This window comes from Phyllobates terribilis, unplaced genomic scaffold, assembly GCF_046119375.1.
Source record: "Phyllobates terribilis strain yellow unplaced genomic scaffold, ASM4611937v1 Scaffold_4__5_contigs__length_816908805, whole genome shotgun sequence".
In the NCBI taxonomy this organism is placed as follows: Eukaryota; Metazoa; Chordata; class Amphibia; order Anura; family Dendrobatidae; genus Phyllobates; species Phyllobates terribilis.
Window position 1 is genome coordinate 236,867,509 of NW_027362764.1, and position 26,648 is coordinate 236,894,156.

General features: G+C 42.9%; 1 protein-coding gene across 1 annotated transcript in view; it reads right to left on the reverse strand.

The window, feature by feature from the left end:
* Positions 1 to 418: 418 nt before the first annotated feature.
* CNTNAP2 (contactin associated protein 2) overlaps positions 419 to 26,648 on the reverse strand; it is a 3,253,420-nt gene continuing 3,227,190 nt past the window's right edge. The window contains exons 23-24 of the mRNA XM_073678177.1: positions 5,103 to 5,177; positions 419 to 1,434 (exon numbers count right to left, since the gene is read on the reverse strand). Coding sequence (XP_073534278.1) covers positions 1,235 to 1,434; positions 5,103 to 5,177 — 275 coding nt within the window. The 3' untranslated portion in view covers positions 419 to 1,234. The remainder of the gene's footprint in view (positions 1,435 to 5,102; positions 5,178 to 26,648) is intronic.

The following is a 26,648-nucleotide window of genomic DNA, read 5'->3' on the forward strand; positions in this document are numbered from 1 at the left end:
TGCGCATGCGCTATGCTGCTCTATTCCCTGCGCGTGTGCAGTGAGGCTGTGTGATTACCAGCTTCACTGCACACGCACCATGTTCCACGCGTGCGCAGTGAAGCTGCGGATTACACAGCCTCACAGCGCACGCTGGTCGGTGTTCCAGTATTGGACCTGTGTTTATCAGCCTGAAGTTCAGATCACCTAGACTGGGTAGAGTTAGAAGGTCAAGTGGGTTCTCAAGGTCCTTGTGTCAACTAGTATGCTGTTATCCAGTGACTGCAAAGATCTAGATAATTGTAAAAAGTGAAAACACAAAGTTTATGAGAAACTTCTAACATTTCATTATAGAATGACATTTTAAAATAGTTTAGCAGAATGTATGCAGTGTATAATGTTAGGTGTACAAGAGACGAAAATAAATCACAGACCATAGTTTCAGAAAAAGGTGCAATATATTTTAGTATATTTTTCTTTTGCAATGTATACCATTCAGATTTTTTGTTACACCAAGATATCCCCTTATTTCAGAGTTAGGCAACTTGTGGCTGTATAGCGGTCACTGACCTCTAAGTCCCGGATCGGTCAGTGTGCCAATGTCACAGGTTATCTATCCCTGTGCTTGTTATAATATAGCAACAATCTCTAAAAAAAAATGGCAAATACATTCTTTATTGGCATGGTGATGCTCCACCCTGAACCATTCTGAGTTACTGCAGTGCCTATGCATGCAATGAAAAGTATTTTATCATATGGAGAAAAAAGGAAATAGATGAGTTTTAGAACAATAACATGTGTGTGCAGGATTATATATAAGCCCTTGCATAGGTTTACATATAATCAGTTGTATATATATATACGTTGACTTCTTTAATTATCTTAGGGCTTATAAAATTTTAGAAAACCGGCCCTTTAACATTGCTTAGTTATTAGATTGCCTCTAAACACACACAAAAAATACAGATATTACTGACGAACCCAAACCAATGCTGAAAGTCTAAAAGCTGATATTTTGCTGTTGTTTTTTAGACAGGGAAATACAGAAGAGTAAAACCCAACTGTAGATGTAACTAAAAATTACTTTCAAATGCCTTTATCAAAGTTTATGATTTGTATTTTTGTCAGTGTATTGAGTGGACCTTCAGGGCCTTCAGGTTTTACTGATCTTGCACGGAGAAATCCGAAGCCAAGGACTGGTGAGACGCAGTCCCTGGCCACACACTAGAACCCACTGTGATCACGCTGAATATTCTTAGATAAGCCATTCCTTTTTACTTTCATCAATGGTCTCAGTAAAGTTGGGGTCATTGTTTATAATGGCTGCATCGGCGTTGTCGGCAGATTCGGCTCCCTTGGCTTCATTTGTGTGGTAGGTGCCCTTGTGGCGGAACATGTAGCGTATTAAAAACACCAAGGTGCAAAGAATGGTGAAGATCACCACTGCTATGATACCTGGAGGAAAAGAAAGACAATGCATGAAGATGCTAGAATATATAGAGGTAATATGGTAAGAAATCCTACATAAACTTTTTCATAAAGTCAATAATATACTTTTGACCAACTAATTCCTATATAATATCTCCCCATAAGCACTGAATTTTCAACTATTTAGATCCATGTGCTTTCTCCTTGCTCAACATTCTTTTTATCCAAAAGCTGGAAGACTTTTTTGTTATGATCTCATTCTTCATGGTGCTTAGTAGCCGCTTTGTTGAAAGAGTAGAACTTCCTGTAACAAATATATTAAAGAGAAGCTGTCGTGGTGATTTTACTATGGAAACTGAAGGTAAAACTATTTAGGCAATAGTAAAAAAAATAAAAATAAGACCTATTTTGTAGAAATCCGATGTTCCTTTGCTGAGAAATCAAACTTTGAAACCACATGCAAATTAGCCTGTAAGTGCTTTGGGGCTTTTCCACACCCCCAGAGCACTTGCAAGCATGTCGCTTTAAATCTTGATTTGTCAGCTATGGCACATCGGATTACTAAAAAATAGTTCTCAGGTTTTTTGTTATAGGCCTATTCAGCAATACTCCTAGTTTCAGTAGTAAGATTGCTCTGACAGATTCTCTTTAAAAGGGTCACCCAGACTACAAGATGCATAGCTGCTAGCCAACTAGAATTAGAGGTCTTCCATAAAATTATCTGCTAAAGTATTGTAAGTATTCTGCTTTATGCTAGAAGGATAAGGTACTGCTGATACATTTTTAAATACTTAGAGCCCAATAAGGCACTGAAAAATGTATCTGGTGTTGCCTTAGGCACTTCTTGCCTATTGAACTTTTATGGTGGATAAAGGTGGAATTCAGGCCATGACACACAACTGGAAAAAACCCAAATCATTTTGATTTTTGGAACCTGCGACCGCATTTACTTACGTTATAATAAATTGTAGTACTGTAGGCTTGTAATGTGATTTTTGGACGTGCAATGTGAGTCGTGGGCAAAGTTGTTGTGAAGTCTCAGCCTGAGGGCAAATTCAGACATCCGTGAAACACCGTCCGTGTACAGACCGTGATGCACAGACTGACTGCAGGCAGGGCTGCCACTAGGAATTTTGGGGCTCCATACTGGTAAAATTTTGGGGCCCCCTTGAGACTCTGCCCAGGCTCCACCGCAACTCCGAATCCAGAGGGGCCAGACATTGCCCCCTCACTGGGCTTGAGTAGACCCTTCACAGGGCCAGAATTGCCCCCTCACAGGTCCATAAATAACCCCCTCACAGGGCCAGAAACCCCCCCTGCAGCCTCCCCCAGTCCTCATACATCGCCCGCTGCTGCCGCCGTGGCCTCCTCACTGACACACACGTAGACACTGACACACACAGACACTGACACACATAGTCTGCCAGTCTGCCTACCTGCTGCCGCTGCCACCAATGTCTGTCTGCCTGTCCAGTGTCCCAATGCACTTGTGGCACGCTGCTGCTCTGCTCCAAAATGAAAGTGAGCACGCAGCGTGTCACATGACCGGCGTCAGGACCATGCATCCGGCGGCAGTTTAAAGGTATAGCGCTCATTTCCAGCTGCCGGGTGCATTAAGGTCTCAACTGTTGTCCCTGACTCCCTGAGACCCGGTGAGTAGAGGCAAAGAGAAGGGGGGCCTGGGCTGGCTCAAGCTGGCTGGGCCCCCCCTTTTTCCTTCTGTTCACCGGGCCTCATACAGTAGTAAGGGCAGTAATGCCCTGATGGCAGCCATGATTGCAGGTCTCCCAACCTAGACTCAGCAGACTCATTTTTTTATGAGGCTGTTAAGCTTGGGTCAGGGGACTCGTGACCAGTCCGTACATCATGGTCCATACATGGTGTTTTATACAATGTCCTTTTTGCTTTTCAAAAAAAAAATTAAAATTACTGCAGGCAAATGATTCTTTAAACAGGTTTCAAGGATTTATACTGATAGTTTATCTTTAGGATACGTCAATACCAGATGGCTGTGGCCCCAACACTTGGCACCTCCACAGATCAGCTGTTTTCAGCTCCTGCTGCAGTCAAATGTACACAGTGTGCTGATCCAGAACACCACAGCTCCATACTTGTGTAGTGAACGTTCTCAGGTTCTGCTGCTCAGATCCTATTGAAGTGAATATGAGTTGAGCTGCAGTACACAACAACAGCTACTACATAGTATATGGAGCTGTGCTGTTCGGCCCATTCACTGTATACATCCGGCCACAGTGAGAGCTGAAGATAGCTGATCTACGGAAGAGCCAGGTGCAGATTTGAGCAGCAAGAGATAGGAACAGAGACACTTTACTCCAGGCATGTGTCACTTAATAGGCTGTATTTTGCTGTTTCGGTAGAATCAGTAGGAGATTGTCACTAGAGGACTAGATCTCATGTGCACAGTAGTCCAGCTAATCTGTGTATTCCCACCCCCATCACTTATTGGCTGCTTGCTGACAATTCACAGTGTACACAAGAAGCTGCCAATCAGGGATGTGGGCGGGGTTGTACACAGCTTAGTATTCTAACCACTGCAAGATCTATGCCAGAAAAAAACAGGGATTCTAGCAAAACTGCACCAGGCAGTAGAGTAAGTGATACACCATTGGAATCAGGTTCTCTGCCCCTACATTATTCTGCTCTCATATTACATACCAAAAAAACTGCTGACAGATCCCTTTAAGAACGAGTGTTGAAAGACATGCCAAAGTAAGGCATCATTCAGATGTCTATTTTTCATGTATTTGTCCTGTTTGTGATTTTGTCCTATTTGTAATTTTTAAGAATAAAACACATACTCCATTCTTTTCTATGGAGCTACTCACATTTCCTAGTTTATTTGTATATATCTGCAAAAAAATCAGAGACACCCCTGTATTTAATCTGAGTTCTGTATCAAAGAGTCTGTGCAAAGAGTTAATGCTATTTAATTTTAACATTGTAATGGTAGTTTTGCATTTTTTGGAATATAAAGAAAATCACTGATGGTAAAAATTGCCACACTGACAAAACACTGATTAAAGTCAGTCAGTTATATTGATGTATGAGAGAAAAATGGACGTCTGCCTGAGACCTAAAGCAAGATTTGCTGAGCTGTACATTGCACTGCTATCTTTCCATGTTGAGATGGGGGTCAAATTGTATGTTGGCTGGGGGACTTTGTGTGCTTTTTAGTCCCAGTGTGAACCTGGTGGAATTACAAATATCAATTCTTATTACCAGTTACACCGCAAATTTCATGCCATTTTTCCCCTTTTTCCCATGACTGCACTGGAATTCCCGCAAGTTGCCCCCAAATTGGCCACTTTTGGACATTGTTTTACCAAGTCTTTCAACTTTTGCAGGTTTTATGGACTGTCCCAGTAAAATTGAGACTGTTAACTTCCTGATTAGGAACAGACCATAGTGAATGCTAAGCTCCTACTAAATTCCTTCCTTGTTTTCTGAATTGCTAACTTGGAAAATGAAGCTGGCTTTTACAATGCATTTTTTACTGTGATTTTAACACTTCTTTGTGCATATTTAATAAATGCATATTAAAAACCATATAAGGTACTTTCTTATGACAATTGGTCATGGTTTTGTGATTTAGTTTTTGGTGGCATGTAAAACATTCCAAAAGTCTAATGATATCTGTCTTCTATCCTTGAAGAAATGGAACCAAGGTATCTTACCTCCAATAATAGCAGAATTCCTGTTGACTCCATCTGTAATGGCTTGTCCTTCATTGTTTGGGAAATTAGCAGTTTCTGTTATGAGAAAAAAATAAAAAATAAAATACCCATGAAAGCTCTGTGTGTGCATATATTTGTATATAAAGTATATAAAAGTTGCATTATTTTTGCGCAACTTGGAATTTGCTCAAAAATATTGCAACTTTTGGCGTTCACATGCTAGTCCTGGACACTTACACCAATATGGGTGTAGTATGGGCGGTACATGAGTGGTACAGGGCATGACTATACCCGCCTGTCAGATCCATGATATGTTATTCCAGAAATCTATTCCAGTCAGCTTAATGAATTACGTGTACTGTACTGCAGCAAGACCCTCAATTGGGACCGGCTTGTGCAATTCCAGTTTTGATGAATCAGTCCCTAAGACTCTGCAGTGTAAGTCACGGGACAGCAGTTCTATGTCATTATTCTATAATATAGCTGCACGCAGCCGCAATATGATGAGACTCCACTTCCTCTTCAAAGACAGAGGTATCATTGCAATCGTAGTCTACATCCATAATGGATATGCTTTATCCCTCTGCAGCATATCAGAGGGATCAAGTAGTCAACAAGAGAGACAATCCAGAAATTACACATCAAGTAAAACTGCTATGCCCTATACATCATTCTGGAATAATAGTCGAAACTGCCCTATGTAGGCAGAATATCCACAGAACTTTAATTTTTGCCCAATGACAATAGTGATTATTCATGCCAGTATAGTCCATGTCTGTTGTGTCCCCTGCATAGTTAGTATTATGGGGACGGTTGCAAACAACTTTATTAATAATGGAAAGCAACCGAACCCGGGGTCTGCGATGCAGCCTGGAGGACTGCGGCCGAACATTTTCCGGGTAAAAAGGTAAAACAACCAACTAATATATAATCCCTCCAGTGTTATTGCACACCGGGGCGGGAAAAGGGATTCGTACTATCTCCGTTAACTGCACGAGAGATGTGTGACAAATAATGTAGCCGTAGCCCTGTTAACTGCACAGAGGCTACGCAGCAGGTGCTAGAACGTGTGTGTGATTCACGCCGGCGTCTACGTGATCCCAGCCGGTGTGCTACCGGACTGTTGAGTAACTCTCCACATGGCTAACAAGGCGGTGCCAGGAATACGGAGTCCGCAGTCTGCTCGGGGTGTATAGCGACCCCCTTGTCGGAGCCAGACTGTCAAACGGAACTACCTGCCTCCCTCCAGCTAAGACTGCCTATCCCCAGCTAAACCTGCCTGTCCAAAGCTAGAGCAGCAAGAGAGCACTTGGAGCCCAAGCAGACAAGCATCCACACAGTAATACAACCTTAGCTCAATGATCAGAGCGCACCGCCATGTTTGTGGGCGGGCTATTTAAAGACTGAGCCCTGCCCACCGTCGCATTATTGGTCACACTACTGATGACGTCACCCGCGGCCAATCAGGCGGTGCCAGGTCACCGGATCAGCTGACACCAAACCACCAATCACGGTCCGCCATGTCACGGGCATGCTCAGTCCAGTGCATCCTGGACTTAGGCTGTAGTAGCCCTGTTCCCCTCCGCAACCTATGCTTAACACTACTAGGAACAAAGACCCAAGAGACAACTTGTACATCTTGTGCACCAGCTAGGCGTTGGGACTGATGAAGATACTAAGCAGCATCTGCCCTGGCTGGACCAAAATGGGAGACCACAGAATCCACTGATGATTCTGAACCAATTTCAGATCCAGCAAATGCCTGACACCTAACAGTTAGCATATGAACAAGACATATGAAGGGAATCTGTCACAAGGTGTTTACTACCCCATCTGAGAGCAGCATAATGTAAAACCCTGATTCCAGCAATTTGTCACTTACTGGGCTTCTTGCTGTTATTTTTATAAAATCACTGTATTATCTGCTGCAGATCTACCCGTTCTCTGAATTTTTAACCTTGTATAACCCTTCCCGCAACACTTTTTGGCAAATTTCTGCCTACGCACAGTGTACATAGCTGCCAATCTGTGGTGGGGGTTGGGTTATACAGAGCTCATAAACATGCTTAACTGCCTGGCAACAGGTTTATTAGTCCTCTAGTGATAATCTCCTGCTGATAAACATTGAGTTTATCAAAACTGCACTAAACAGCTAGGAAGTGATACATCACTTGGATCAGGGTCTGCCCCCAACATTATACTGCTCTCAGATTAGATGGTAAAAACCTGGGGACTTCTTCCCTTTAAAGTGGTATTCTTAAAGTTATTAAATTGCTTTAGTTAGAACATGAGAGCTTTTATCTTTCATAGTGTATTTCTACGGAGCTGGGCCACTAGTGCCTGCCCAGACCCTGGCCAAGAGTGCGCAGTAGTTATATTCCAGGAGATTGATTTCTATACAGCAATTAGCTGCTCACCTCCCTTACATTCCCTCTTAGCTCCTAAGAACCTGCTGTTCCAAATTCTACAAAATTCCCAGCCCCCCACCATTGGTTTCTCCCACAGCAAGTCTCTAAATCATGGCTCTCACTGTCCTGAGCTGTGTGCTTGTTCAAATATACTGTTATCTCTATGTGTAAATACAGTGATAGCAGTGTAGACTCAGAACAGACCACTGATAGTTGAATGTGTTACAGCAGAACTTGTGCTGAGCTTTATAGTTGTATTAATACTACAGCTCTGATACTCTCCAGACCTGTCACTCAATGAGGAGAGCCGGCCCGGAAACCAAAAGGTCAAAAAGTTCAGTTCATTGCACAATAAAAAACTGTACCGTTTTTTAGCCTCCCAGAGTTCAGCATTATGTCCCTGCTGCTGCCCCAGTCTGGGCTGTTTGGATGCACTGGTGACATTGCATTAAGTCAACAGTGCTGCAGCCAATCAATGAACTCAGGGGCTCTGCCAATGAAGCTCACACAAGCTGAGAGCTCAGTGATTGTCTACAGTGCTGTCCATGTGACATCCCTGCTACAGAGCAAACAATAAGATATGAAAAAAGAATCCAATGATTAACCAGTTCACTTCCTGTTAGTTTAACACCTTCACGACCTATGACGTATAGGTACGTCATAGGTCGTGTCCCCTCTTTTGCCCCATTCAAAATAAAGCAATAAAAAAAACATATTTGGTATCGCTGCAATCAGCAATCTATCAAAATATAAACTAAATTAATCCAATTGTAAATGGCGTTACGAGAAAAAAATCAAAGCGCCAGAAATAATTTTTTTGGGTTGCAGCAACATTGCAATAAAATGCAATGGCAAGCGATCAAAACCTTGCATCTACCCCAAAATGGTATCAATAAAAACATCAGCTCGGCATTAGAGATGAGCGGTGTTCGACTAGAACTGTTTGCTAATCTCAAATTCGAGCTGTTTTGGGCGGTGTTCGAGTTGTTCGACGAACGCGAACGATTTGCAAAAAATTCGGCTGTTCGAGGTTATGTTCGATAACTGTTCGTGCACCAAAAGCGTGTCCTGCATGTCTGGCGCTATTTAGAGCACCAATCATGCAGGGATTGTCTGCCACTCACTGTAATGCCACAGCCATGGTGGTTGTGGCATTACAGTGGTTGCCCAAATCGATGGGAACAGTGCTCACAGTGAAACATGAAAAGCCGGCAATTCAGCAGCGGCATACACCGGTACCCGACAATTTAGAACAGAAAGAATAAAGCATCACACATAGATTAGATAGATAGAAAGATGTCAGTCACATATATAAGAAGTACAGTGACAGTGTTGGTTACTGTACCTGTCATTTAGTGTTAAAGGATTTATTAAAAAAAAATAATAGAGTTTTCATGCACCTGTCTCTTTAAAAAAGCCGGCCGGCAATTCAGCATCTATACCCGACAATTTAGAACAGAAAGAATAGAGCATCACACATAGATTAGATAGATAGAAACATGTCAGTCACATATATAATAAGTACAGTGACAGTGTTGATTACTGTACTTGTCAATTAGTGTTAAAATAAAGGATTTATTAAAAAAAAAATTGGCGTGGGGTTCCCCGTAATTTTAGTCTCTAGCGGAGGTTAAGCAGACGGCTGGGGCAGATGTTTGAAGCCTGGGAAGGGGGTAATACCCACGGAGCTTCCCAGGCTACTAATATCAGCCCCCAGCTGAATACCTAGCCTTTACTAGCAATTAAAATGGGGGACCCCCCAAAAAAATGACGTGGGGTTCCCCCTATTTTAATAGCTAGCAAAGGCTAGGCAGACAGCTGGGGGCTGATATTAATAGCCCAGGAAGGGTGCCATGAATATTGGCCCCCTCCCAGGCTAGAAACACCAGCCATCAGCCGCCCCAGAAATGGCGCATCCATAGGATGCGCCAATTCTGGCACTTAGCCTCGCTCTTCCCACTGCCCTGTAGCGGTGGCAGTGGGGTAATAGGGTTGGGGTTGATGTCAGCTTATAATGCCAGCTGACATCAAGCCCAGGTTAGTAATGGAGAGGCGTCTATAAGACACCCCCATTACTAACCCCATAGTCAAAGTTAAAAAACCCCCACAAACACCCAGAATAAAGTCCTTTAATTGAAATAAACACACAATTCTTTATTGTTCTAAATTAAACCATACTTACCATCACGCCCATTCCAGCTGAAGCCAATGTCTTCTGCAATAAAAGTAAAATAATAAACCAACATCATCCTTACCTTTCCGTGATTCCCACGACGGCTCCAGCTCTGCTACATTCACATGACAGGCTGGATCGCAGCCGAAAGTTGCCATCCAGCTTGCCATGCCGCAGACACTGAGAAGCGCAGGCATGCTTGCGCTCCTCAGTGTCTGGCTGTGACGGCATAAAGATGAGGCGAGGTCATGTCCAATGAACTCAGCTCACCTCATGCATGTCACTGACAGCGTGGGAGAATTCTCCAGCGCTCAGCGCTTGAGCAGGAGAATTCTCCCACGCTGGGATGGCATTGAGATGACAGGCTGGATCGCAGCTGAACGCTGCCATCCAGCTTGTCATCCTTCATGCCTGCGCTCTGCAGTGTCTATGAAGGATGGCATGCTGGATGGCAGCGCATAGCTGCGATCCAGCCTGTCATCTCAATGCCATCCCAGCGTGGGAGAATTCTCCTGCTGAAGCTCTGAGCGCAGGAGAATTCTCCCACGCTGTCAGTGACGTGCATGAGGTGAGCTGAGTTCATTGGATATGACCTAGGCTCATCTGGATGCCATCACAGCGAGACACTGAGGAGCACAAGCATGCCTGCGCTTCTCAGTGTCTGAGGCATGGCAAGCTGGATGGCAGCTTTCGGCTGCGATCCAGCCTGTCATGTGAATGTAGCAGAGCTGGAGCCGTCCTGGGAACCATGGAAAGGTAAGGATGATGTTGGTTTATTATTTTGCTTTTATTACAGAAGACATTGGCTTCAGCTGGAATGGGCGTGATGGTAAGTATGGTTTAATTTCGAACTTTAAAAAATTGTGTGTTTATTTCAATTAAAGGACTTTATTCTGGGTGCTGTGTTTTTTTAAATACTTTACTAGAAATTCATGGTGGTCATGTTTAATATTGGCGTGACCCCATGAATTTCGGGCTTAGGGCCAGCTGATAATGCCAAGCTGGCCCTAACCCCTTTATTACCCAGTGAGCCACCGCACCAGGGCCCCGGATGAGTTGGGTACAGCGCCAGAAGATGGTGCTTCTATGAATGCACCATTTTCCGGGGTGGCTGCGGACTGCAATTTGCAGCGGGGGGGGGGCCCAGAAAGCTTGGGACTCCATGCGCTGCAGATTCCAGCCCCCAGCTGCCTAGATGTACCTGGCTGGACACAAAAATAGGGTGAAGCCCCATGTATTTTTTTTTTAATTATTTCATGAAATTCATGAAATAATAATAATAATAAAAATTTTTTTTTCCCACGCTGTCAGTGACGTGCATGAGGTGAGCCGAGTTCATTGGATATGACCTCGGCGCATCTTTATGCCGTCACAGCCAGACACTGAGGATCGCAAGCATGCCTGAGCTTCTCAGTGTCTGCGGCATGGCAAGCTGGATGGCAGCTTTCAGCTGCGATCCAGCCTGTCATGTAAATGTAGCAGAGCTGGAGCCATCGTGGGAACCATGGAAAGGTAAGGATGATGTTGGTTTATTATTTTACTTTTATTGCAGAAGACATTGGCTTCAGCTGGAATGGGCGTGATGGTAAGTATGGTTTAATTTAGAACAATAAAGAATTGGGTGTTTATTTCAATTAAAGGACTTTATTCTGGGTGTTTGTGGTTTTTTTTTTTAACTTTGACTATGGGGTTAGTAATGGGGGTGTCTTATAGACGCCTCTGTTAGAACCTTGCTCTTAGTTTTTTTTTCCTTTGCTGGTCACATGACCTTGTTGGCCTATTTAATCCTGCTCCGCCCTTCTGGCTTTGCTGGACTTCATTGTATATCTACTTTCTAGCTAGCCTGTGCTCTGTGTCTTGCTCTGTTAGTTTGCTTGGTCTACTGACCTCTATGTTCTATATATTTTGTTTGTTCGTCTGTCTGCTACTATTTCTGTTAGGAGGTGTCCCATATTCCTCCCAGTCCTTAGTACTTGTAGGGATTCCTTCCCCACATCTATAGGTCTCCGTACAGACTAGCTTAGGACTTTAGCAGGTCTGATCGCAGGATCAGGTCCCCTGTTACATCGTAGGGATTAAGCTGAGTTCTATCGTAGGGACAGATCTCCTCTCTTTCCTTAGCTCTGGTAGCAGAACATAACAGTAAGTCCAGCCAGCAAATTCTCTAAGGAAAGATTTTTCTGTTCCATCATGGTGTCGGTTCAGGATTTGGTTCATCGCCTGCAGGGACTCTCTCTGGAGGTGGCCGAGCTCCGTCAGCACGTGAGTAACTGTCCTGGAGCACATTTCTTGGAGCCTAAGGTATGTTTGCCGGATTTATTTTTTGGTGAACACCGAGAATTTTTTTCATTCAAAAATGCTTGCTTATTGTATTTTCGTTTGAGACCTAAGTCCTCTGGGGATGAATCCCAGCGCGTAGGGTTCATAATGTCACTTTTGCGCAAAGAGCCTCAGGAGTGGGCCTTTTCTTTGCAACCTAGTGATACATGCTTCAGATCAGTGGATAGTTTTTTTTCTGCTTTGGGACTATTATATGATGATCCTGACCGTGTCGCATCAGCTGAGACTGAGTTGAGACGTTTAAAACAAGGATCAGGTAATGTGGAAAAATATTGTACTCATTTCCGTCGTTGGTCTACTCAAACAGGGTGGAACGATTCTGCTCTGAAAAGTCTATTTCTTGCTGGGCTCAGTGAAAGGGTTAAAGACCTGCTAATTGCTTATCCTACACCTGAAGATTTGCAACAGGCTATGCAATTAGCTATACGGGTGGATAGAAGACTGCGTGCAAGGGTTAATGAGAGCAAATCCTCTGCTATGTCAGTTTCTGGTTATGAGAATGTGTGTACTAACAGTGGTGAACCGATGGAGATTGGATCGGTGGCACCTCGCTCTCAAGAAAAAGACCGTCGATTTTTTGAAGGCTTGTGTTTCTATTGCGGAAAATCTGGTCATTTGATTAAAGGCTGTGAGCTTCGTATGAAGAAAGAAAAAAAAATGGTCAGTCATGCCCGTATTGCCTGTTTAAATTCCAAGGGTGTATTTTTAGCTGCTTCCACGATTGCTCAGGAAAAATTAATGGAATTTCGGGTGTTTGTCGATTGTGGGTCTACTCTGAATGTTATTGATGGGGGATTCGTGGAAAGACTCAATTTAAAACCTGAACCTTTATCATCCCTCATTGCTGTGGTTTCTGTGGATGGTTCCCCTTTGAAGAATATTACTCTCAAGGTCTGTGAATTTCCTCTCACTATTAATGGTGTTCACCATGAGAAATTGGATTTGGTAGTGTTGAATAACTTGCCTTCTCCAGTAATATTGGGATTGCCCTGGTTAAAATTTCACAATCCTGTACTGGATTGGTCTACCAGTGAAATTAAATCCTGGAGCCATAAATGTTATGACAAGTGTTGTAATGGGCGTATTGCAGCTTTGGATAGGGGAGAATTGCCTGTTCCTATTCAGGATTTTTGGAGAGTTTTTTCTGAGAAGGAATCGCAGGTTTTGCCTCCCCATAGAGACTATGATTGTTCTATTGAATTTGTCCCTGGAGCGACTCTTCCTAAAAGTCGTTTATTTAACCTTACTATTCCTGAGAGGAAGGCTTTGGAGGAATACATACAGACAAGTTTGGCCGCCGGTCACATTAGGCCCTCTAAGTCTCCTGTGGCGGTTGGATTTTTTTTTGTAAAAAAAAAGGACGGCGGTTTACGTCCTTGTCTGGATTTTCGTGAGATTAACAAAATTACTGTACGCAATCCTTACCCACTGCCATTGATTCCTGATCTGTTTAACCAGTTAATGGGGGCCAAGTGGTTCTCTAAAATTGAGCTTAAGGGGGCATACAATCTGTTGCGCATGAAGGAGGGTGACGAATGGAAGACTGCTTTTAACACTCCTGTGGGTCATTTTGAGAATCTGGTTATGCCTTTTGGTCTTACTAATGCTCCTGCATTTTTTCAGAATCTGATTAATGACATCCTTAGACCTTTGATCGGTAAAAATGTGGTTATGTATTTGGATGACATTTTGATTTATTCGTCGGATCTGGAGTCTCATTGGCGGAGCGTGCGTGAGGTATTACAGTTATTAATGGACAATTCGCTTTTTGCTAAGCTGGAGAAATGTGAGTTCGCTGTACAGAGAATTAGTTTTTTGGGCTACATTATCTCCAGCAAAGGTTTTGAGATGGATCCGGTTAAGGTTCAGGCTGTGCAGGAATGGCCTAGGCCTATTGGTTTGAAATCGATACAGAGGTTTTTGGGTTTCGCCAATTACTATAGAAAATTCATAAAAAAATTTTCTAGTATTGTCAAACCTCTGACTGATCTCACCAGGAAAGGTGCTGATGCGGTTCAGTGGTCTTCTGAGGCCATTGAAGCTTTTGTGTATCTCAAGGAGAGGTTCACCTCTGCTCCCATCCTTATGCAGCCTGATGTTACTAGGCCGTTTTTGGTTGAGGTTGATGCTTCCTCTGTGGGGGTTGGCGCAGTATTGTCTCAGGATAACGGGGATGGATTACATCCCTGTGCCTTTTTTTCAAAAAATTTTTCGGAGACTGAACTGAATTACGATATTGGTAATCGGGAATTATTGGCTATTAAACTCGCATTTGAACACTGGCGCCACTTCTTGGAAGGTGCGGAATTTCCCGTTCAGGTTCTTACGGATCATAAAAATCTGATATATCTTGATGCTGCCAAGCGCCTGAATGCCCGTCAGGCTAGGTGGGCACTGTTTTTCTCGCGGTTTAATTTCTCCGTTACTTACATCCCTGGTACTAAGAATGTTAAGGCGGATGCCTTGTCTCGCAGTTTTTCTCCCATAGTCGGTGCTGAGAAAGAGGAGAACATTTTACAAGAAGGTGTTGTGATAGCTGCTTTGGACTCCGTTTTGGAAAATGAGATTCTTAAAGCACAGGAGAATGCCCCTTCTAACACTCCTCATGGGAGGTTGTTTGTGCCTGGGACCTTTAGGAGAGATTTGTTTGAGTGTCACGAATCTCGGTTGGCAGGTCATCCCGGAATCTCTGAGACCAAGAGACTGGTGGGTCGCAGTTTTTGGTGGCCTGGATGGCAGAAGGAAGTCATTAAGTGGGTGCGTCAATGTACTATATGTGCTAGATCTAAGTCCTCACATACTCCTGCTGCGGGGTTGCTTTGTCCTTTGGAGGTTCCCAGTGCTCCTTGGACACATTTGGCTATGGACTTTATAACTGACCTTCCCCCCTCTGAGGGTTTTACTGTCATCTGGGTGGTCGTGGACCGTTTTAGCAAGATGTGTCACTTGGTTCCTTTCGTCAAACTGCCCTGCGCTAAAACTCTCGCTAAGGCCTTTGTCAAGGAAATTGTCAGACTTCATGGCGTTCCTACTGACATTGTTTCTGATAGGGGTCCTCAGTTCGTGGCTCGTTTTTGGCGTGCCTTTTGTGATAGGTTGGGAGTTCATTTGTCGTTCTCGTCCGGATATCATCCTGAATCTAATGGCCAGACAGAAAGGAAAAACCAGGATGTTGAGCAGTTCTTGCGTTGTTTTGTGGCAGACAATCAAGAGGGGTGGTCTGAGTTTCTGCCACTTGCTGAATTTGCTCTGAACAATCATACATCTTCTTCTGCTGGTTGTTCGCCTTTTTTTTGTTGTTCTGGGAGACATCCGTCGTTTGGGTCGTTCTCCAAGTTGGGATCTGCCGTGCCTGAGGAGGAGAATTTTTCCGGTGATTTGGAGAGAGTTTGGACGGATGTGCGTGGTAATCTTCAGGAGGCCAACAGAAAATCTAAAGACTACTTTGATAGGAAACGACAGGAGGTTTTGTTCGCTGTTGGTGACATGGTTTGGTTGTCCTCTAGGAATCTGCGGTTGAGGATTCCTTCAAAGAAATTGGGTCCCAAGTTTGTAGGGCCCTTTAGGGTGCTTCAGGTTGTCAACCAATCTGCTGTTAGGTTGGAGGTTCCTACCTCCTGGAGAATTAATCCGGTATTTCATGTCTCTCTGTTGAAAAAAGCTGTTGTATCGGATTGTGACGCCTCTGCCTCTGTTCCTCCGGTGGTGGAGGACGGGGAATATGAAATTTCTCGCATCCTTAACTCTAGACGGTATAGAGGTAGTTTGCAGTATCTTGTGGCCTGGAAAGGTTTCGGTCCCGAGGATAACTCTTGGGTGAGGTCGGATGATGTTTCCGCGTCCAGACTTATCAGAGCGTTTCACAGGAGATTTCCTGATAAGCCTGGTCCTAGGGGATCCGGAGGATCCTCTTAGAAGGGGGGGTACTGTTAGAACCTTGCTCTTATTTTTTTTTCCTTTGCTGGTCACATGACCTTGTTGGCCTATTTAATCCTGCTCCGCCCTTCTGGCTTTGCTGGACTTCATTGTATATCTACTTTCTAGCTAGCCTGTGCTCTGTGTCTTGCTCTGTTAGTTTGCTTGGTCTACTGACCTCTATGTTCTATATATTTTGTTTGTTCGTCTGTCTGCTACTATTTCTGTTAGGAGGTGTCCCATATTCCTCCCAGTCCTTAGTACTTGTAGGGATTCCTTCCCCACATCTATAGGTCTCCGTACAGACTAGCTTAGGACTTTAGCAGGTCTGATCGCAGGATCAGGTTCCCTGTTACATCGTAGGGATTAAGCTGAGTTCTATCGTAGGGACAGATCTCCTCTCTTTCCTTAGCTCTGGTAGCAGAACATAACAGCCTCTCCATTACTAACCTGGGCTTGATGTCAGCTGGCATTATAAGCTGACATCAACCCCAGCCCTATTACCCCACTGCCACCACTACAGGGCAGTGGGAAGAGCGAGGCTAAGTGCCAGAATTGGCGCATCCTATGCATGCGCCATTTCTGGGGCGGCTGACGGCTGGTGTTTCTAGCCTGGGAGGGGGTCAATATTCATGGCACCCTTCTTGGGCTATTAATATCAGCCCACAGCTGTCTGCCTAGCCTTTGCTAGCTATTAAAATATAGGGGACCCCACGTCATTTTATTGGGGGTCCCCCATTTTAATAGCTAGTACAGGCTAGGTATTCAGCTGGGGCTGATATTAGTAGCCTGGGAAGCTCCGTGGGTATTACCCCCTTCCGAGGCTTCAAACATCTGCCTCAGCTGTCTGCTTAACCTCCGCTAGAGACTAAAATTACGGGGAACCCCACGCCAATTTTTTTTTTAATAAATCCTTTATTTTAACACTAAATGACAAGTACAGTAATCAACACTATCACTGTACTTCTTATATATGTGACTGACATGTTTCTATCTATCTAATCTATGTGTGATGCTCTATTCTTTCTGTTCTAAATTTTCGGGTACCGGTGTATGCCGCTGCTGAATTGTCGGCCGGCTTTTTTAAAGAGAGTGTCTTCTGAGCAGTTTGTAAGCTTTTGGACACCTTTGAAGGTGTTTTCTATGTGTTTTCTATGTGTTTCTATGTGTTTTTGTTTGCCTGCCATTGGTTTTAACGGTGTTCGACGGTGTTCTAAGGTGTTCGACGAACAGTTCCACGAACATCCCGGTGTTCGACGAACTGAACCGAATCCGAGCACTACGGGGGTAGCTCAACACTACTCGGCATGCAAAAAATAAGCCTTCACCCAGCCCATATCCCGAAAAAAGGAGACACTTCGGGTCTCGGAAAATGGCGCCTTTGTTTTTTTCACTTTCAAAATCTTTGGATTTTTTTCCCCACCTAAATGAAAAAGAACCTATACATGTTTGGTATCTGCGAACTCGTAAGATACATATGGGGATACCTGGAGAAACATAATGGCACGTCAGTTCTAGCATTTAGAGCAAAAAGTAAGCCCTCACATGGCAATATTGACAAAAAAATTAAAAAAGTTATGGCTCTGGGAAGAAGGGGAGTAAAAAACCAAAATGCAAAAATGGAAAATATCAAGGTCGTGAAGGGGATAAATTACCGACGGGTCATCTTAAAAGGGGCTCTCAAAGAATAGAAAAAATAAATACATAAATAAAATGTAATGTTATATAAATTGCTAATAACATTTAACAAGTAAATCACACTAGTTTTGTCTTCAGGTAATTGTATAGTAAATTAAAGTGGCTGCCACCTTGTACATTTGCAGAACCCTGACCTACAATGAGCTGGAGAAGCTTAGTCTCAGCACTCCTAGTATCGCGAGTGTTACGGTCACACTATCAGTATTCCAACCAGGAGTGGAACAGTCAGAGGAAAACTATAGTAGAACTCCTGGTTTTAGCTTTAAAACACTGATGTAAAATACTGACCCAATACGGAACGTGTGAATGTGTCCTTAGATCAGAATACTGGGAGCGCATCTTACTACCCATTAAGGGAGAGGCATAGCTTTCTGCTGCACATGCTCATAGGGTCTGTCCTTTTATCATTTTAGGACAGGTTTCTGTTAATGTAAAATGCCAGCAGTCCCTGTGATATACTACAGTGATATCTCCCTAGACAAAAAGATTGTGATTTGATAACTAAAGGTATTTAATGGTTTATTTATAATGAGATTTTCTTTATTTCTATTGATGGAGAACCCTTTTAAGAGCTTCACATGCAATATGTGAGATTAATCTTAGGTCTACCTATTTACTCATGCTTGCATGCAGCAAACTAATTTTATAGCTGTTGTGAAGGGTTGATAAAAACACTCAAGGGACAATGTAACTTCTGTATCTAAGTAACTAAATGCCTAAAACATTTGTAGTGTGGAAATAGCAACATACAGAATGCAGTCAGATGTTCTGGTAAACACCAAGCTTCTTGCAATCAGCAACCGAATTATTGTGCTTCATTTATAAAGGAATATAATTGTTATTGTAAGCCTGACTCGTGGGAAAAGTTGCCAATCATTTTTTTTAACGTGCATTTATAGTTAAAGGGTATGAGCTTGACGCGCCCCCTGGGCCGTGGGGTACTCAGCAGCCGGGCCCCTGGTTGCTGGGGGATATCACGGTGGCTGGCCCGGTCCGTGACCCTGGGCGGTCAGTAAAAAGGGGGATTTGGAAAGTTTGTGACGCCACCTGTGGAATGCGTTTAAGGGGTGCTACCGCTGCGGAGCAGTCCTCTGGAGCTGGTGTTATGGCAGCAGGGATGGTGTGGCTCTCCACAGGTAGAGTTAGCTCCAGGGCAGCGTGGGGTGTAATGGATGGCGGTGCAGGGGAGAGACGGCAGGACGGTCCCGGAGGAAAGACGGACACTCACACGGGGGTAAGCTTCAGTACCTTTACTGGTGATGGTGCAGGCACGGTCCAGGGTACTCCGGGCGAAGGGAGCACTTTTGGACTCTCCCCAGTGAGCGGGTATAGGGCCTCCTGATCCGTTGCTTTACTGGCTAAGCTTCTGGCCTGCCTGGAACTAGGCCTAGCTTGGTTTCTGTCTCCCTTTGCACCTGCTGACCTGGTGGTAGGGCCTTCTCTTGGAGATCACTCTCCCTGGACGCTGGGACCTTCGTGACTCGTAGCCCTGGTACTGTAGTCAGCGTTTGGTAAACCTGGGACCTGTAGTCCTCCAGGGGTTCCGGTGGTTCCTACTGGGTGTAAAGGGTCCCTGTAGGCTCGGACCCAGTGTCCGGTATATATATCGGGGTGAGCCTGGTATGCTCCTCTGCCCCCTCGCTACTTCTTCCTTCTCCTCTCGCCTTCGGCCCACTCAAGGCCCTCACTAGGCCTTCACACGTGCTGTAGGCCTTGGCTCGCCTAAGCACAGCAGCCAGCGCGCTGCCTCTTCGCTGCTCTCTGAGCGTCAGCACGCTCTCTCTCCGACTGAGAGACTAACTACTCACTGAACTACTCACTTCTCACTGAGCTGCCTTCTGACTAACTAACTGCCTGGCTCCACCCTCTCTATATATATCCCTAACGGGCTCCCTCTTGTGGTCTGAAGTGGTAGGGTGGAGGTGTGTGAATGTGTGAGGGCCTCTTGTGGAGAAGTCCATCCATGCACCCTTCTGGGTTCTGTGGCACCAATGCGCAGCAGGGCGCCACAGACACCTTTGGGAGCACCTTTAGGTTTTAATTGAAAATGTTGGACTTTCGGCTTCTACAATCTGTATGAATTGAAGTAAATAGAAAGGACTGCTGGTTTTGTAAGCCGTATCTCTCTTCCTTGAATAATTTTATACACTGATTTATGACCAATTGAAAGTTCAAATTTGATATGATCATAATCAGCTTTGTAGATAGCTCAGGGCAAAAAGAGTTTACTGATGGATGTGACTATTAAAGGGGTTGTCCAGCCTTAGGGTACAAGTCTACAGACACCCTATGTGACTGCAGACTTGTGAATCCTCACAGTGTGCACACTGCGTGCTGTAAGGATTCTCTGGTGACAGCGCAGAGAGCAGCGGGCACATGACCGCAAGTATGCAATCTGCATACATACGGTCACGTGCAGACAAGACGTGCGCGTCCTCGCTCAGTGGAAGTGTATTGAGTGAGACTAGACACATTTAGTTGGAATGTGGCCGGAAGTATGCAAATCGCATACTTGCAGTCAAATGACCGTTCGCTCCCAGTGCCGGCACCAGGATTCACAAGTCTGCAGTCACTCTATTGTAACCTAAGGCTGGACAACCCCTTTAAATCATTCTACAGTATGCTATGTGCTGTAATAATTTAGGATGGGGTCATATGATTATTATAAAACATAAACATAGTAAAGTTCTTGTAATCTAAGAGCCAATAACTTGCCTTCTCTTGAGTATTACAAGCAGTTTTTCTTTCGGATAGTCAGCCCACTCTGAAAGACTTTAAAGGGAACCTGTCAGTAGGATAAGTAGGATCAATGCTCCTATACTTTTCTTCAGCTGTCATCTTACAGACAGCCATTGTGGGGGGATATGTAGTACAGCTGAGCTGACAGCAGCCTGAGAGACGAACTGTAATTGCATATGTGTTTGTAATGCGACAAAGCTCTGCTATACTTCACTTCCCCTACACTGGCTGCCTGTGAGATGGCAGCTGAAGAAGTGTCAGTTGTGGTGAGGCACAGCTCTGCAGCTGAGCTGACAGCACTATGAGAGTACAACTGCAGATATGTTTGCAATGAGACAAAGTTCAGCTCTGATGTGCTGTATTAGTTGTAATCACACACAGTATTGCAGTGAGATCTGGAGAACAGACTGTAAAGTCATTACATGTCTCACACTGGTAAAGCCCCCTTTCATTTAAAATAAGCTATGCAGGCATATTCTCAGGGAGATCAGTCTCTGGTCCAAAGAACTTAACAGCTCATTTAAATATAAAGAAAAACATGGATTACTCTGGAATAAGACATGGGATCGCAGATATCAAGGTTATCATTTTATTCAAATTTCTATGACCTGCATGTCTATATAGACGGCTTAGAAGGGTTGATCCCACTGACAGATTCCCTAGCTAGTTTTGGCCTATTATATTATTCATGATATGAAAAAGTATGTTATGGATCTCTTAAATAATCATGTACGGGAGCCAAAAAACTTTTTGTAACTAGATGAGCAATAATATGTGGCACATCCAGGAGTAGAAGTGCCTGCTTGTGACCCATCATGTTATGGGCAACTCCATTGATGCTGTGACCAAATATTCAAGCATTTCACAACACACTGATCCATATTACAGTCAGTTGTATTAGCTGCTTTGATAGTATTTCCATACCCTTGTAACTTCCTTTGTAATATATACACAGCAGGTGAAATAAGTATTGAACACGTCACCAATTTTCTAAGTAAATATATTTCTAAAGGTGCTATTGACATGAAATTCTCAACAGATGTCAGTAACAACCCATCCAATCCACACAGGCAAAGATATCAGTTATGCATAATAAAGGGAGATGACCACATGAAGAAATAGAGGTGCAAAAAGCCATGGAAAGTCATGACACCAGCTGAAATCAAGCAGTAAATAGAAAGTAATTCTGCCCCTTAGTGAAAAATAACATCAGCTGGTTCAACAGATGGCCTATAAAAAGGTGTCTCATTACCAAGTTGCCACACAAGAAACATCTCATGATGGGTAAAACCAGCGAGCTGTCTCAAGAGCTTTGCAACCTTATTGTTGCAAAACATACTAATAGCATTTTTTACAGAAGAATTTCTAAACTTACATTTCTAAACTCTTATGTACAGCACCATGGAATCGATGGTGCTATATAAATAAATAATAATAAAAATAATAATAATAATAAACTTCTGAAGGCTCCAGAGAGCACTGTTGGAGCCATAATCCAGAAGTGGAAATAACCTCATTTCACCATAAACCGGCTACAACCAGGCGATTTCAGACAGAGGAGGGAAAAGAGTTATCAGAAGAGTTGTCCAAGAGCCAAGGACCACCTGTGGATAGCTACAGAAAGACCTGGAATCAGCAAGTACAATTATTTCACAGAAAACTATAAGTAATGCACTAAACCTCTATGGCCTGTATGCATGCTCACCAAGCAAGACTCCATTGCTGAACAAAAAGCACGTTCAAGCGCATTTAAAGTTTCTCAAAAATGTTTAGACAAACCTGTGAAATACTGGGAGAATATAGTCTGGTCATATGAGACCAAAATTGAACTCTTTGGATGCCATAATACACACCATTTTTGGAGGCCAATCACCCAAAAAGCACCATACCAACAGTGAAGTTTGGAGGAGGGAACATCATGATGTGGTGTTGTTTTTCAGCATAAGGTACTGGCACACTTCATATAATTGAAGGGAGGATGAATGAACAAATTTTCCCAGACATTCTTGATAAAAATCTGGTGCCATCTACCAGTATGAATATATTTAAGAGAATCAGGGTGCTGCATAAAAAGAGGACAGATTCTCCAACCAAGGTATAGGTGACCCTTTTTTTTGAAGATGGAGGTTTATCTCTCTTATAAAAACAAGTGGAACAAAAAAATGACCAACACCACCCTACTGTAAGGAGGTCCAGGTCATGGTACTCCAAAGTATTGTCGTGGATCAGGTGAGATACCAAAAGTCCATTCGTTTTGGAGTTCAGTGTAGCGCATCTCCTATAGCTACCAATATGGTTAGACTGAACCCCTTTTATCCTTTATCACCTCTGCCAGGATGAAGTATACCTCCACCTGTGTCAAAGAACACTGAATGGGTGGGAATGTTCCTATTTGTATCTAACCAACTGTGTGTTCTGATATACACCAGGGACTGTGTACTGGTTACAACCCAACATGTTCTTTAGATCATATTTATATTTGTTATCATCTGATCTGGTTACTCTACCTTGCTAAGATGTATCTAGCCTGACCATTGTCAGCTTTCTATTGTAGTATACCTGGCTATTTGTATGGATAAATGACCTATGTCGATTCATATGTCATAAAAAGTTAGAGGTAACTTTTTATTTGTCCTAAAATTATTCTGCATTAGGATATAATTGTTTATTGGATCCTGTTGGACCGTCGTACAGGGGTTTACTAATATCCTTTTGGTGTCTCACCTGATCCACGGCATAATACCTTGGAGTACCATGACCTGGACCTCCTTACTGTAGGGTGATCTTGGTCATTTTTTTTGTTGTACTTGTTTTTATAAGAGAGATAGACCTCCATCCTTAAAAAAACGGTCACCTATACCTTGGTTGGGGAATCTGTCCTCTTTTTAGACAGTACCTTGATTCTCTTAAATACATTTATTAAAAGTTAAGTTTTAGTTTACTCTCACAAACTGCTGTTCCTTAGTGATACAGTGAGGTGTCTTTGATTGTTAGTGGGCAATTTACTCCCACTGTTCTTTGCTTTTCTCATCTACCAGGATGATGAAGATGAAATGAGGGTGGACATTTCAACAATGAACCCAAACACACAGCCAAGGAAACTCTCAGTTCGTTTCAGAGAAAGAAAATAAAGCTGCTAGAATGACCCAGCCAATCACCTGACCTGCATCCAATAGAAAATTTATTGAAGGAACTAAAGCTCAAAGTTCATAGAAGGAGCCCACAGAACCTTCAGGATTTGAAGGATTTGTTTGTGTGGACGAATGAGCCAAAATAACACCTGAGCAATGCATGCGACTAGTTTCTCCACACAGGAGGTGTCTTGAAGCTGTTATCATCAACAAAGGCTTTTATGCGAAGCATTAAATGCATTTCAGGAAGTGTGTTCAATACTTTTTCTCTTAGTCACTGTAGGACCACCATGTAATCATGTGACAACTAGACATGCATGACCTTACTCAATACAAGTGAATTGAGCAATATTGGACATGTCTAGTTAGAATGTGGACAGAAAATGGAAATCGCATGACCATCCACTCTTGCCGCCGACACCAGAGGATCTTGACAGTGTGCGGTGCATGCATCATGAGAATTCAGAAATCTGCCGTCACCTAGTGACTGCAGACTTTCATCAAAACCTGGCCAACCATTTTAAATATAGCATTAAGCACTGTAGCATGCTCAATCCTAACAGCATGTAATATACTCACTGTCAGCACTCAACTCTGCTTCCTGGTTCATGTGGTCATCACATGATCACTCATATGCGATTTTCATACTTACAGTAAAGTGACAACTAGCTTCTCTTCCTGCTTCTCTGAGTGAAGCAGGGGCAGTAGTATTTTACTGAACATTGAGAGAATCAGAAAAAAAGCAGCTTGTCGGCATATAAGTGGTCACATGACAACTACTCAAACGGATTGAGCAGGGTGGGGTGGGGGGGGGGTCCACCAAACTGAATTCTTGCCCCAGGTGCCAAAAAACCTAGATACACTTCTAAACTAAGACTGCAATATGATAGTGTTTTTCTGATCTTGATCATATAATGACTAAGCTTTCTTTATATGTAACCTCAAAAAGTTTGGCTTGGTGCAGCAGAACAAAACATGCTAATTTCTATCATGAAAACTTTATGGGGGTTTTCAAAGATGAGGAAAAAATGAGCCAAGTTGGTGAAATGGAAAATCGCTTCAAATAATATCCTAATCCTAAGGAGCAAAATTATTTACAGAGAAAATTAATTTCTTAGAAAGCACAATTGGCTAAGATGTCTTGAATGGTATGTAATATCAATAGAATACTTTCTAATTACATTTGATTGTCGGTGTGACCTCCATTTCATATTAAACTGGCTACCTCAGGCAATAGTGGCTAGAAAGCTTAGTTAAACATATATTTTTTTAACCTCCGTTGCGAAAATATTAATTTGTAAAGTTTAGATTTTAATTTCCCTTTCAACCAAGGGGGTGTTAGCAGAGATTTGTCTCTGGGAGCAGTTACTTTTCCATTGCATGACATTGCTGAATCATAAGCAGGAGGTGTCATGCAGGGGAAACAAAGATCATGCCCCCAGAATATTTAAGAGCTGGCTTTCTCCTGTTAGATTTAATGACACACAGCCCTGCTCTCCTATGTGATTTCTGCACCTACTCTATAGGTTTTGAGTAGAGTAGATCTGTGTGTCATATTAGAAGCACCTCTTGCAGATTTCATTTCGGGACACTGTCAGCTCTGCTTCACTCCCCTTCTCACCACACTAACTACTGTGAGATGAAAACTATAGAAGTGTTGGTAATGACACATAGCACTGATATACTCCCTCTCACTGACTGCTGTGAGATGAAAGCTGCAGAAGTGCTTGTAATGACACATAGCTTAACTCTATACCCTTCCCGCAGGATGACTGCCTTGAGATGAAAGCTGCAAGAGGCATTTTAGCTTTGCTCCACTCCCTCCCACACATAATGATTGCCTTGAGATGAAAGCTGCAGAAGGTGTTTGTAATATGACACATAGCTCTGCTCTACTCTACAGAGTAGGTGCAGAGACCAGTGAAGAGAGCAGGGCTGTGGGTCATTACATGTCTCACAAAAGAAAGGCTGCTCTAAGTTCCTCTAGGGCCATGGTTAATTTTTTTCTCCTGCGTGATCCTCTTGCTTATGATTGGGCAATGTCATGCAGAGAAATAAGTACATGCATCTCTGGTAACACCTCACTTAGGTTTATCATAAATTAGAATCTAAATTTTACAAGCTAATATCTCTACTACAGAGATGAGAAATTAAGAAATAAAAAATATGTTTGATTCAGCTCTGCAACCACAGTTCCATGATGTGGCCAGTTTAATATGCTAAAACTGGTGAAACGTCCTTCATAACTGGATCAGTGTTTTCCTTACGATTACAGAACACATCTAAATCATCTAGTAATGCATAATCAACAAACAAGCAAAAAAAAACAAACAGGCGATCACATATAAAATAGACTTAAACAAGATGCAAATAGAATAATGAATTGGTTGCAAACAACACACAAAGCTAGACAAAAAATAGGCATAAAGGTAATGATGAATTGGGGCCCACGTGTTATATCATGTTAACCTTGTAGTTTATATGATCCACAGAATATATGTTTGTTGTGTCTAATTAATAAAAAAGAACAGTTGTGTTGGTAGAATGCCAAGAAGAACATATAGTTTATTGGCAGGAACAAACATGATAACTAAAAAAAAGGTTAGTTGTATTACCCAAGGGGAGTCTATATGTAGGATACATTTGTTATGTATCTTAAATGGTAATTTCAGAATATACGATAAATAAAACACAGAATTCTTTGATTGGATCAGATGCATTGAAACTTAATACTACTACTATACCGCTACAGAAAACTAAAGTAGTAGATATTTCTCTTTGAAAGCATTATTCTGTGCCACTTCATTTCCAACATGATACATGAAACATGATTTACAAGAAATGTAGCAGCAGCAATCTGAGCCTGACCCACAGATTTCTGCCATCTTTTTGATGTTTGATGTACTGCACATTAAATGGGGCTGTTCTGCAAGTGGCTGTGACACGGTTTCACTGTGTCACTAAGTAGCATCTCACTTATTTTATTTCTTACAAAGCAGATGTGGATCCCCATCACAATAATCTGCGCCATCCATTAGAATTCATGTGAAATCTTCTATTTTGATTAAATCTACATTTGAAATATTAGAAATTAGGTTAACCTTTGAAACATAGGTGTAACCTAAAGCTCCCGGTCTCTGAT